The 14880-nt window shown below is 32.0% G+C and overlaps 2 protein-coding genes across 2 annotated transcripts in view; one reads left to right on the top strand and one right to left on the bottom strand.

The window, feature by feature from the left end:
* Window positions 1–501, bottom strand: part of LOC119667596 (cubilin homolog) — a 4100-nt gene extending 3599 nt beyond the window's left edge. The window contains exon 1 of the mRNA XM_038076899.1: window positions 496–501. Coding sequence (XP_037932827.1) covers window positions 496–501 — 6 coding nt within the window. The remainder of the gene's footprint in view (window positions 1–495) is intronic.
* A 203-nt stretch (window positions 502–704) lies between these two features.
* Window positions 705–14880, top strand: part of LOC119667595 (cubilin homolog) — a 19176-nt gene continuing 5000 nt past the window's right edge. The window contains exons 1-7 of the mRNA XM_038076898.1: window positions 705–2191; window positions 2415–4776; window positions 4845–5024; window positions 6647–6785; window positions 6884–7053; window positions 7109–7400; window positions 7457–7597. Of these exons, the coding sequence (XP_037932826.1) occupies window positions 705–2191; window positions 2415–4776; window positions 4845–5024; window positions 6647–6785; window positions 6884–7053; window positions 7109–7400; window positions 7457–7597 (4771 nt within the window). The remainder of the gene's footprint in view (window positions 2192–2414; window positions 4777–4844; window positions 5025–6646; window positions 6786–6883; window positions 7054–7108; window positions 7401–7456; window positions 7598–14880) is intronic.

The raw sequence follows: 14880 nt of genomic DNA, 5'->3' as shown, positions 1-14880 counted from the left end.
GCCTATGATTTGAATTTTTTTAGGATTGAACAGCGATCAGTTGCTGAGCACTCATACGTTTTAACAAACAGAAATACATTCCTGTAATATATATTTTACATATACCTTTTGGATAATACAAAATTTAATATTTAATAATATTTAATTCACATCATTCATTTTGCAGCCCACGACAATCTATTTAACAATTTAACTGGTATAATTGAATCACCACCAGTTGGTTCCATTGCTACTCAAGAGCCCTATAGTTGGCGAATAGAACTACCACGAGATCAATTAATCACACTCGAGTTTAAGGAGTATCTTAGTGGCTTAAACGTAAGTACAAATAAATATTTTTACAATTTTTCAATCATTTACCGCCTTTTAATTTTTATATATAGCTCTATGATGGGTTTAGTGACATTGCTTTGAAAGTAGAAATTCCTTATTCTCCTTGGAGATTTGTTTCAAGCACTAATGTAGTCTTCCTAAATTCTATTAACGATGAATTACAACCATTTCTAATAAATTGGAGTGCAGTTAGCAAAGAAGTTGTGAGAAGTAACCAAACAGTTAATAAGTGTGGAGAAGACTTAATAATATCCTTTAGTACAGCTGTAAAACTAAATTCACCCGGTTACCCCAATGGCTACGATGATAATCTGCACTGTACTTATATAATCAAACCGGAAGAAAATATTCACCACGTTGTCTTTGAATTAATGTTTTTGGACTTAGAAGAAATTTCAGATTGTAGTGCTGATAACGTGCGAGTTTTTTCCTCCAGTAATCTAGAGGATTGGCATGAAGAGCTGAAAGTATGCAATAGCAAAAAGGAAGAAAATAAAGCAATTGCAACAATACGAGGCACGCCCTATTTAAAGGTAGAGTTTAAGAGCGATGCTAGTATCAACGGAACCGGGTTCTCCTCATTCCTTACTACAGAATGTGGCTCGAACATAACTAACAGCAATGTGGGCACAATTATAGGAAATCATGTCATGCGTTCGCGCTTGATGAACTTTACTTGTTTGTGGCATATTGAGGTAAGACCAGGCAAGCAAATAAGCGTTGAATTCAAGTTTAATAGAACAATTTCAACTGATAAAGACTGTGCACAGTATGCGATAGTATATGATGGCTTAGATAGTCATGCACCAATTTTTCCACCTGGTCATATTTGTCAAGCAGTTGGTCACACTGTAAATTTGTTAACAACCAGTACCAATCATGCAATTATCAAATATGTTTTACCGTTTTCTTGGATAACTTTTAACAGAGCCCAAATATGGAATATTACCTATCGCGAGTATAGTGAGTGTGATGAAGAAATTTATTTAACGCACTATGCCAGTTACATAAATATTAGTTCGCCACGTTATCCGAACGTACCTCATCCACACACTGAATGCAAATGGATCATAATTGGACCACCTGGAGAAACACTCCAACTAAGTTTTATAGATCGATTTGATATGAATACTCGGTATTGCGATAAAGAGTTCATTGAGATATTTGATGGAGCAACTGATTTGGCTCCTAACTTAGGTCGCTTTTGCAGGCGTCCGAATATTGTACGCTCTACATCCAACATATTGACCATACATTATTTCACCGATATCGCTGAACCTCATAATGGTTTTCGTGTAAATGCTTCTATTGCTAGGTGTGGTGGAAGTTACAATTCAATGTATGGTGATATTACCTCATCGAATTATCCGGCTCTTGGTGCATATCCCAAAAATACGATATGTGAATATTCAATAAAACTAATTAGAAATGCTCGCATGATTTTAAATTTCACGGATTTACACATTCCGTTCAATAATAATAATGTAAATAATTCAGATCATCTAGATATATTCAGAATTCTCGATGAGAACACTACCGAATTAGTAACTGTTATATATGGAAATGAAACATTACCCCAAGTGGAGATTGATGCGAAGGAAGTGTTGATAATATTTTCAACATTTCTTGAAAATCATAACTATCGTGGATTTAAAATAAATTATAAACGAATTTCTAGTACATGCTATCGATATGTTAGCGGGCTATCTGGTAATATTGAATTAGATATTCCAAGAGATAATTCATTGCCCACATTTTGTCGTTGGAAAATTACTGTACCAAAAGGACAAGTAGTACGTTTCGAACTCCTAGATACTGACAGATTTAATAGATTGGTTTCAAATAATGGATCGGAAACGTGAGTATAAAATATAAATTATTTTAACTATAATCATTTTACATTCAAAATATTATTTAAATTATTTCAATATCACCACATTCTATTGAAGAACAGAGTGATATTTCCAACAGTTTATTTCTGTAAGAAAATTTTAATATATTTAAACTATATAAATATTATATATAATTGAAACAGTTACATTAAAACTATTAAAGTATTATTGTCTCAATATTTCTGACAGATCGCCACCACGTTCTCAAGTCAACTATTCTCTTAATTTTAAAATCTTCAATAGCATCGATTCCATTGCTAAGATAACTGAATTCTATTTTGAAGACTACAATTCCTCTAACATAATACAGTCAACCGATAACTTAATGTATATCCAAATTAGAATCGGTCGATTAATTCACTCAATACGCAAAATACATGCACGTTATTCTTCCGACCATGAATCGCACTGCCCGGTGGATATTCCAACTCATATTACCTCCGGTTTCTTATCTGTAACTGCGGATCAATTCAATTATACGAACTTTTACTGTCGCACTCAATTTTATCAGAATGGCGATCAGACTTTGACATTTAACATTAGCTCACTTGTTTACGGCCACAGCAATACGTACTACCAAATCAGTCCGGTACGGTTTAAGGACGAGCAACTATTTGTACCATTTGTTGCGCTTACTTCAAATGCTAGCAATATGGTAATTTCTTCTTCTGCAAAGAGGGGCTCCATAATTACCTTCCAAACTGAATTTGTGCAATTTAAGGAATTTATGGTAAACTTCCGCCGTCACGAATGCGGTGGAGTACAGCAATTGTCAAACGGTTTTCAACTGAAAAGTCCGGAATTTAGTATTGAAAATTATGGACCTCTAGAATGTGTTTGGATTTTAAGAGCAACTTACACCACATATTACCACTTAAATGGTACAATAAATTTTTCAGATACTTGTGACCGAGAGTACTTGGTTGTATATGCAGGACCGTCAAATCTATTTCCGGAAATAGGTCGATTTTGTCGCGATGTAACTGACTTTTCTGGTACTTCTACATCCAAGTTATTTACGCATGTCCTATACCATGCTGAAAATTTTAAAACATCGGAAAGCAATTTCATTCTTGAAGCACAGACACATATTATATGTGGCAGTACCACCGCAATTCGAGGACAAGTTTCCAAAATCTCAGTTGATTCCAAAACTTATAAAAATAATATGGAATGCAGTTGGGAATTTGATGCAGCAAATGGATATTACTTAGTTTTGTCATTTGTTTATAGATTTTTCATTGAAGATTCTGAAAACTGTACAAACGATCAATTAGAAATTCAGACTTATGAAGCTGGCATTTGGGTGAAAACAGCAACATTTTGCGGTCGTGAATCACCTGAATCATATAACACCAAATCAAAGCGAATACGTATCGTTTTTCGAACGAATAATGTCACTACTGGAGATGGTTTCACCATAAATGTTCACTCCACCTGCAATGTTGTCCATGTTCTTACCGACGAATTTAATCAAGTCGTGGAAACCACTCGATTGGCGAACAGTTTTATAGGCAGTCCGCAATGTGAGGTAACAGTGAAAACGGAAACGGAAAAGTTGATAATAGCCCATTTGTATATGGGACTTAGATTCTCTGCTGCAAAAACCTGCAATTATGAGCGTGTTACAGCATATGTAAAAAGCAAAATTAATGGTACCGATATATCGTCTGGAGTTTATTGTAATGATGCAGAAATAAGAGCTCCTAACTATCTTAGATTAGTATATAGTGGATACTTTGACAGAGGTGATTCCTTAAAAATGGAATTCAAACTAAACAGTTGTGGTGGTAACATAACATCACCAACTGTTATTTATCCATTGCAACATGAAGAAAATGAACAGTATGCAGATAATATGAACTGTATTTGGTACTTGCGTGCAGCTCCAGATCAGTCCATTGTAGTTAAATTCAAATATTTGGATATGGAAGAAAGTTTTAGTTGCTCCTTCGATTATATTGCTTTATATTCGGGTACGAATTTAAATGACGAGAAACGTGTGGCCAGACTTTGTGGTAATATGACAGATAATTCCCCAGTCATAATGCTGGATAGCAATACTGGTGTTATAAATGCTGTATCTGATGTCAGTGTTGGATCCAAAGGATTCTCTGCGAATATTATATTCATGCCAAATTGCAATGAACGCATCACACTCTCAGTCGATCATCCAATTGTGTCTTTACCACGACAGTTCAATGTCACAGAAGATCTACTGTGCCACTATCGGATATTAGGACCACGAGGCTATCGTATTAATATTCAACTTAAACAATTACATATAAATAATCAAACTTCCTGTCGAACTTTAGAAAAGTGTAAGTTGTGTAACTTTATTGAAATACTGGACAGCGCTGCTAACCGACGTTTATCTATGGGAAAATATTGTGAAGATGTGCACACTACCATATCATTATTTACGTCAGTGGAAGACGCCTTAATAAAATTTGATGCCACCAATAAAAAGGGAAAGGTCGAATTTGAAATTGTATTGAACTTGATTGAATCGGAATGTGGAACAGATGAATATGTACTACACAATAATGAGGTATGTATATATGAAGTTTCAGGATGTCTTAAGTATTAACTTAAATTCATTTAACCTGAATTTTCTAGATTTTGAATATTGCATTTCCACTGAAGAACACTAGTGAACTTTATCCACCAAATAAACATTGCAAGTGGAAAATTAAAGCAACATCTAACTTTGTAATAAACTTCAACAAGTTTCTCTTACAAAATGCCTCACAAGTGGATAATAAATGTTTAGACTATTTGCATATACAAGGAGAATATGTAAGTATGAATCACAATTACTTACTGAAATGACCTTTTAATTAATATTATAAAATTTGCATATTGAATGGTTGTATTCTCCTTTAACAAGAGTTTGTACGAAGCATCGCAGACTATGTGATTCCTGATGTGCCGAAGCTACAACTGTAGTTCTGAGAAAGTCATATATCTCTACAATTGCCCTCTGCACACAAAGATATGAAACAAACCACTCATTACTCTTCACTGAAATGTACTATAAATATTTCTTTTAATTGCGTTCCATATGAATGACAAAACTTTAAGAAAAGTGTTCTTCATACCTTGAAGTTTAGCATTTAGAATCCCGCTTCGAAGTGCAATCGTTAGTATTATTAAAAATGAAAACAAAATAGTAATTTTTTTACTCGACCGTAGTGGTTAATATAAATCACATAACACAATGACTTTTTGTAAATACAGGAACAAAATAACAGAGTACAAAGTAAAGCCGATTTCAGTTATTGTTTTAGTTTGTATTTAATAGTTATTCATAGGTCTTTCTCAATATATAATCTGGACTAATGCAAAACCATTGCAGTTATATAAACAAATTGTATATAAAGACAACATCATTTAAAGTGATTGCAGGAAATTATTCAAAGATATTTAGAGGAATCTGACCTCATATGTACGATTAAAACTGAATATCTTAAAATACCTGGAAAGTGTCTTAGATTGCCTCAATAGGTGATACATTTTTAAATGAGCATTTAAAATGATTAAAACTGTTTGCATGATAATGACTTTCGGAAGGAAATTGGAAGTATGTAAAATTAAATCTCAATCCATGCAGTAGTGAGAAATTATAATAATAATTATAATATTATTGCCATATTTTACCATAATATATTTGTAACTTTGACATTATAAATGTGATATTAATTTTCAAATCAACTATGTTTTTAAATTTTATTTTAATAATTGCAGAAGTTTTGTGAAAAGTAGTGAACTACAACAACAAAAATTCTTATATTTCTAATGTTTTTATTAATTGAATTTTTGACTGAACATACAGCTGTTTTGTTTTGTTTTGCCAAAAACCCATTATCAGTGGTCTTAGAAATAATTCTTGTATTTAACTATTCATAAATAATTTTTTAAGACAGCAAATACTAGGGATTGTACCTGTGCCCTGCCAAATTTGAAGCTCAGGGTCAGCGTTCATTAGCCAACGTACCCAAAGGCAACTGACTTTTTTATGTTCGCGCATTTTTCGAAGTTTTGTTAAATTGCTGTGAAAGTTTATTAACAAATTCATTCTGTGTTATATTAGACCAAAATCATAAAGTAGCTGTAGAATAATTGAATTAACTAATTACATTTTATTTTTAGTTGTTTAATTTCAATACCACACTTTTTGTAAAGACAATACTTAATGATTACACAATAAACCACTTACACGATTTTTATTTGTTTATTACTATAAGCGCTATGCATTTGTCTCTAGCCCTTACAGACATTCAAGTTACTTTGCACTTTTTTGCCCTCTTTCTCACTTATTAAGACTTTATAAACCATAGAAGCAATTTTTCTGAATGACTTACAATGATAAAATCAATTAAGATCTGTTTTAAAATGTTGGAGTTATTTTTTTAATACAGTTATCTACCTACTACTGTGGTAATTCAACTGGTTTCAAACTTCCTATTGATGATTCGGAAAAGTCCATTATTCTAAGCTTCCATAGTGACGAATTTTTTGAATACCCTGGATTCAATATAACAATTCAACATCAACAAAGTAAGTGATGTATTAAAAAATATTAAATTAATAATATTAAACAACATTTGTTAACAAGTATTTATATAGTTTTTATTATTTTATTTTCTTTTTTTTAGCGTGTAACAACAGCTACACTAAATTAAATGACCACATCGATTATTATAGGGGTACATTTGAAGAGGTACATTGTGTGGATGATATACGTGTGCCGGATGATTACAAAATAAGTTTCTACATGAAATCAATATTTTTTAACATATATAACTGCTCCACCAGTTTACTTAAGGTATTAGTACCTTCTGATGTAAACAGTCTTATATTAATCAATTATTAATTTTTAGTTTATTGACTTGCATACAAATCAAACATTATTGGAGACATGTCAAGACAGATTTACTGAAAGTTCTCTACATACAAACACAAGTGCTGTACGAATATATGTAGACCATTTCAGTTATATAAAAATTGAGTACATAGCAGTTAATCGGTCGTTACCAGCAGGTTGTGGTGGAGAAATATACAACAATGATGGAGTACTATCCAGCCCTTATTATGACAACGATCGTAACTTTTCTAATTGTAGATGGGATATAAAAGTACCTTCACCAAACTATATTCGCATTTATTTTTCCAGTTTGTTTATTTGTTTTCGATTATTTAATATCTTGATAAAAATGTTAATCTTTCAGGCTTTGATATGGGATCCAAAGTAAATTGTCCGCTGGATAATGTAACCATTTATAAAATTTTACCTAATGGTTATGAAGAAGTATTTTTAACTCTATGCGGCCAAAATTGGGCAGGAGCTTGGGATGCTGTAAAAGTACCTAGTAGTCACGTTGCAATTGTTTCGAAGAAATCACCTAACTTCGATGGATCTGGATGGACATTAAATTTTTACACATATGATGAACGATCTAAATTTGAAAAAAAAAATTATTTGTATATAGTTTAATCTAAACAATGTTTTATAGTTTTAAATAAATTAAAAAAATTCATTGTTATGATCGTATCTAATCTGACAGAGATTTGCTAATTTGGCACTCAAACCACTTAGCTCGATGAGAGTAGTATACCAATTTAACCAGTTACATGTAAGTTGAAGGATAAATAACAAACGTGTTTTTTTTGTCAGTAGCCAAAGTAAAAGTAACCTAGTCGCGTTAATAAAGTTGAGAACTGCGAAGGAAAAATGAGACTTTTCCAGAAAAACACGTTGATGTCCAGCTAGTAGCAATTAGGCGATCTAATAACATCGCATTAATATGCCATTAATGAAATTACGCGCATGGGCCAGATTTGAGAGGCCTCGACTGTTAAGTTGTATAAAGTTTACTTGATTTTATTTTATTTCCTGTTTATTGTAAGTAACAAAGTTAGTACATAACAAAATATGTTCAAGGTTTCTTAGGCACTTCAAACTTGTATAAGTTCTGAATTTGAATTGAATTTTAAGCCTTTACACAAAATCTTAGCATCACGGCTACGGTAAATGCACCTAAATCACTCGATTTGTTACCCAATACACCTTGAGAATTGGAGGCTAAATGTACTCATGGGAGTTTTATGGATTACCCGCGCTTACATTATACCTGCTTAATACATTTAAATTAGCAAGCTGATATATGTGCTTTGTCATATACCTTGCCTTACAAATTTGGTTAATTGAATATGTTATCACTATACCATGTGCCAACCCATATTGAATCTGTGGGAACAACAGAATTATCACATTGGCATGCCTCTTTCTGGAACTCGCAACGAATGACCAATATATTAAAGCAACACTAACGCTTGTCAGCCTCCACAGTGGCCTGTAAAAATGCTCATATTTCGTCTGATACGCTGATAGCGTACGAATATTTATATGTAAGATCCAGCAACATTCCTACGAATAACACATCACTTAATAAGTCGTGTAACTGAAACACAGATGGCGCCGCCATTGTCAAATCCATATGACGTTAATGAAGTATCAAACTTCAAAAGACTATGTGTAAAATTTCATGACATTTCGATTAGTCAGAAAAAAAGTGATAGCCATTTAAGTGAACATTTGACCATGAGAAAGCTCTTTTTTTAAAGTGGGTGCCGCGTTTACTCACAGTCGATCAAAAACAACAACGTGTTAATGATTCAGAGCAGTGTTTGGCCATATTTACACGTAATAAATCAGGTTTTTTGCGTTGATATGTGACAATGGATGAAACATGGATCCATCACTTTATTCCGAAATTAAAACGATCATCATCTGAGTGGACTGCAGCCGGTGAACCACGTCCGAAGCGTCCAAAGGCACAACAATCAAAGGCAAATCGGGGAAGGTTATGACTTCAGTACTTTGGGATGCACATGGTATAATCTTCATTGACTATCTTGAGAAGGGAAAAACTATCAATAGTAACTACTAGACGGCATTACTGTATTGTTTGAAAGCAGAAATTATGGAAAAACGACCGCATATGGCGAAGAAAAAAAATTTTGTTTCACCAAGACAATGCACCATGTCGCAAGTCAATAAAAACGATGGCAAATTGCACGAATTACACTTCGAATTGCTTCCTCATTCACCGTATAGTCCAGATTTGGCCCCAAGCGACTACTGGCTGTTCGCTGATCTCAAAAAAATGTTTGCCGGTAAGAAATTCATCTCAAATGAAAAAGTAATTGCTGAAACTAAAGCCTATTTTGAGGCAAAAGACAAATCCTTCTACAAGCACGGCATCGAGAAGTTAGAGAAGCATTGAAATGATTGTAGTGCCATTGAAGGAGATTATGTTGATGAGTAAAATTGATTTTTGGCAGAAAAAATTTATTTTTCTTACTTAGTCACACGACTTGTTGAGTGATAGATTATATGCCAACACAAATAATCTCAAAGAAAATAAATAAGAATGAATAATTTTCCATTATAATACGAATCATATTTAACTCGTATTAAAGAGAGTTTCATATATACTGAACAGACACTTTAAACAGTACAATAAAACAATAAAAATATGAGTTTTATGGTTCACTTCGAATGGAAGATTTGTAGTTATACTCGTACGATTGTCACTTCTAATGGAAAGTGACAATCATCACTTCTAATAGAAAGATATTATCACAATTCTTATTGTGCCCAATCCAAGTCGTCGCACAATGTCTACATGGTAACCCTGGATTAATACTTGAGTAATGTACTAATATATTAACAAAAATGAATGCTATGACATATGGGTAAGTATTTGAAATATCTGAACCCTCAATACAAAAGTCGCACCTATTCAATTGGCGAAATCTTTTCTTAACTCTGAGGCTCGCGTTACTGGAATCAAGGAAATGCGAAATTCGCAAAAATCTGAATTTAAAGATATAATTGTGATAATAACATCAGTCAGGCAAATAAACCTGAATAAAAATAAGGTTTTGCGTTAAACGAGACTTCATTTTATTTTTAAATTTGCGATACTTCTAAAGTAATCAGAGATCCAATCTACTTTGGGACTGCCATAAATACCAATACGGAATTAGTTTGGAGATCAGTCAAAGAATTACTGTTGTCAAAACAATTGTTAAAAACAACCACCAACATTACAATAAAAACAGAAAATTTACTTCTTCAAAAAATATGGTGTTTCAAAAAATATATAACAATAATGCATATTGCACTTCTCAAGTGTAAAAGATGCGTCGAATACGCAATCTGGGCAGTTAGTAAAGCAACGAGCTGTTATCCAGAACGTCCTAATAAGTGCTAAGTGTGTTAGAAGCAGAAGTAGAAATTTTAAATGTCCACGGCTAACGTTTACAAGGTAACAGTAATTTCCATTTTCACATTATATTATGATTTACATTACATCAACCCTCTCCAAGTGTGGTAGAAATTTACATTTCTATTACAAATCCATTTTTTCCACGCAAAAGAAATGTATATTCCTTGGCGAATTCATCGTCCACGAGTTTTGAATTTGACATTTCTGTAACAATCGAAATTAACATTTCTCAATCCTTACATACTCGTCTCAGCTTTTCACTACTCCAAAGAAATAAATTTATTATAGGACTGAACTGGGATCCGGCTAGTTAAACCTCTGCAAAAACGGTTCGTTGCAGGTTCAGTTTGTTTTTTACCCGACACAATCTCTATAATAATGAAGTAATTCTGAGTTTTAGAAATAGTTTTTTTTAAAGATATGGGTTTTCTTTTAGTAGGTTATGGCAAACCTATTCGAATGAAAACCAAACTATACAAGTTTTATCAAAACATTGACTTTATTTCAATAGCTTCACTGGGTTGAACATGTCATGAAATGGAATAAAATATTGCAGCAAAATAGGTACTTTAAACGTTAGCCGTAGAAAGAAGAGTTAAGTGGAGACTGTTCTTGGCGTGATTAAGTTTAGATAGCACTAACCGCATTTGATGTATATAGCTGAAGCAGATACGCACGGAACATAAATAGTGTTATGTTCGACTAAAACCTAAGAAGGGGTTATTCGTGCTAAATAAATAAGTAAGTTTGTTAAATAAAGTAAAAACAGTTTTCTAATACTATGAGCACAAATTTTTAAAGTTTATGTAATTAACAATTTTGAAAGTAATTTTACTGGCATATTAACAAAAGAATATATAAGAATTGTATAGTTTTTATAGTACTTAGATTCTTTCAGAATCTCCTTGAAACACTTCCCGCTACTCCATGGATACGCTGCTGCTCCCTGTAATAATAATATTTAATTTGATTATGCTTAATCGGATTATATTTCTTATAATAGACTTTGAGTATATATGTATATTTAAATGATTATCAACTTGTCAGAAGATTTATAATTCCACGCGACGAATAGCATATATGGTAGGTCATCGCTTCGCATAGTAATATCTATTAGATGACGGTGATATAATTAGTTTTATGTATAATAAACACGATATTAGATTAAATATGACTCGATTGCCTTTTTAAATTGTCATAATCAATTTAAGTTGGAACAAACGAATTGACAAATCAGCTATTAATATTTAATGAAAAGCAAACCAATTTTTATTATCAATTGTATGTGAGCTTTTCAAACTAATGTTTGTAAATTCACAAAAATAGATAACTCTCATCATACTCACTTATTGATTTCGCATTAATCTATATGATCTTGTCTGTTCGTATTTGAACAAACAGAACTTAATGTCGATATTATTTAATCACAGACGTTAACGGTTTTCTGGCTTCAGGCAATCTGTTTGGAATTAAGTAATTTTATGGTGTGTTGTTGAAGAAAATTTCAAGATAACGCAAATTTTTCAAGATATTCCTGCACATGCATATACATATAAAGATGATTTTATACCTTTTATTTATCTGAATTTAAAATTATATTTTTGGTACCACTTATTAAAAAAATGCACAAATTTTTTGTCAAAAAATACCTCGTACGTCCCGAACTGATAATATTGAACGCCCCTTTTGGTATAAATACACCCACACTTGATGTTTCCGTTTCAGTTAAAATCGGTCTTAAAATTGCTAAGTTGAGGCTTCAATTGTGTGGAAAATTTGTGTAAAAAATAATTAAAATACTTGAAAGAGATTTTAGATTGAAAGAGATTTTATTATAAAGAAAATAATATTTGAGTGCAAAAAAATTGAAAATTAAGCTTTAATAGTTTGAAAAAACTATATTATTATTACTATTATTAATATGTATACATTTTCCTTCGTCATCCTTCTGTGTGTACTATGTTGCAATCTAGTACTGTGTGACTTTGAACAACAACCGAAAATATTCATTGAAGATGATGGCAACCTCATTTTGGAGGCGGTTTATGATAAAGATATTGTATTTTCTTTATCGCCAAATTCTGCTCTGAATATAAATGATGTCAATTTAATGGAAATTTTGAATGCTCTTCAAGAAAACAATACACAGGTAGAAGCAAATAGCATGGTTTCGACAGACGAATTGACTAAGCAGTTAAATGCTTTTAAACGGGACTTACGCGGTTTAGAAAGAAGGCTTAGAAATTATGTAAATAGAACACGGTTTAACAAGTTAAGACGAGACTTGCGATCCGGTTTATTTAAAATCCGACAACTACAGGGCCGCATTGAATCGATCGAAAGAGACGCTAGAATAGATGAGTGCACTGTCAATAATACGATTCCATGTAAAAATGGTGGCTCCTGCTATGATCAATTCAATGATTTCATTTGCTTATGCACAGAAGGATGGGTGGTAAGTGTTAATAAAATTTAGCAAAAAATATTTCAATATTAACTAAACAGTTTTTTGGGGGCGTATAGAATCAGATACAATAAAAAAAATTCACTGAGTAGTTAATACAGAGCAAGATAAATAATAAAAATTCTTATTTTGTTAAAATTGTGCAAAATAGAAAAGATCGAATCGATCGAATTGCTTAAAAGCATGACATTCAGGGAGTCATAGTCACAGCAAACATAAAGTTGAGAATGAGAGAAATAGAGAAATTTCGACTGTCATGCAATTCTCTGTATAATATGCAATGTCTGTACGTCATGGCCCTTGCAAATAATTAAATAATATACAATATTGCAGGAAACTGAAGAAGCAAGTGCATTTATGCAGTTGATTTAAACATCAATTTTATCAATTTTATATAATTGATTTATCCATATAATAATAGCATTCATTTACATCTTCTCTGAAACCCCTTTCTTAGAAAATTTTTAAATATCTACAGCGACTTATGTTCCTAAACTATCTGTCATTCTTCTCAATCAAAAGAAGAAGAGCAAGGTTAGAAATAATTTTCATATTTCAACTCAAATATTAACTCGACATTATCAAATAAAATATCAACGATATCTCTCCATTCATTACATTCTATCAAGTTCAACATTTTAAGATAAAAAGGCTAGAGACTTCAATTATAAGTAGCTTGAGATCAGTGACGATGCGTGCCTTTCTGAAAATGTGTGCAGCTTTTCTACAATGTTGTTTTTACATGTACTGTTGAAATCAAAAATGATATATAAGTTTAGTATTATATCAATCTGGAATAAACACAACTTCTCATAACATCAAACCAACTTTTTTCAAACAAAAGTGTCGTCTGTAATCAAAACCATACATGTCTATGCAGTGATTAAACAAAATCGGACGCACTTGCAACGTATAAATGTGCGGTCAGCTACTCCGCACACCTAGTGTTTTTGCTAAAACTTTAATCTTTAAAAATATGAATATGTAAATGGAATAAATAATTTTAATTCTCGATGTAAAGATAGTTAATGAATATATGTATATACATTTTCTTTGACATTTTGCAAATTATGTTAAGGTGTGCGTCGTTCACCTCCACATATTAGAGCAGTCGTCATTGCTTGAGATAGACTTTTACACTGAGAAAAAATGTCCATATTAAAAGAAATTATGAAGAAATATTTTAATCAAGCGAGTTCTTGGGCTAACCATATAGCTGTTTTGAGTATCACTAAATACCTATTATCTGTTATCTTTAAAAATACTTTTAGATTAATTATCCCTATGAAATGGTTGCACTACAAGTAACGTTATGAATTGAATCCAGTCAAATTTGAACCATGGACAAAATCAATAAATAAATAATTGAAACACTTTTTTAGAAAGTTCCCTTTTAAGGTTATTTCTACTCAAATTGTATTCATTGTCATCGTACATAAAATTTTTAATTAGCAAAACATTATATTTAAGACCTTAGTGCGAACACAATATAATAAAAAAAAATATTAAATAAAAATAAAAATATTATTCTTCAGATATTCTCATACTTTGACAGACTTTGCTTACTGATTAAGTTCATCATTTTAATTGAGTTATTCATCTATGGGCATTCCAAAATAGTACTTTGTATACATATGTATAAAATATAGATATACTCATTTATGAACTTTGGTCATTCAATGTAAATTACGTCCATTCCAGAGGTGTTAGTTATAAGTTTTGCACCGAAATCTTGTCATACTTCAATGTTTAAGTATATTAGTAACATCGTTTTAGTGAAGACGGAGTTTTCTCTGCATTCTAAGTGAGTACAAATGCCGTTTTGCTACCACAAATCCGATCATGATAATCTTACTAAAGTGTTAAAACCAATCTCACTCATATTTGCCTAGTA

This window comes from Teleopsis dalmanni, chromosome 1 (assembly GCF_002237135.1).
Source record: "Teleopsis dalmanni isolate 2A chromosome 1, ASM223713v2, whole genome shotgun sequence".
Lineage (NCBI taxonomy): Eukaryota > Metazoa > Arthropoda > Insecta > Diptera > Diopsidae > Teleopsis > Teleopsis dalmanni.
This window is presented reverse-complemented; position numbering and strand designations above follow the sequence as displayed.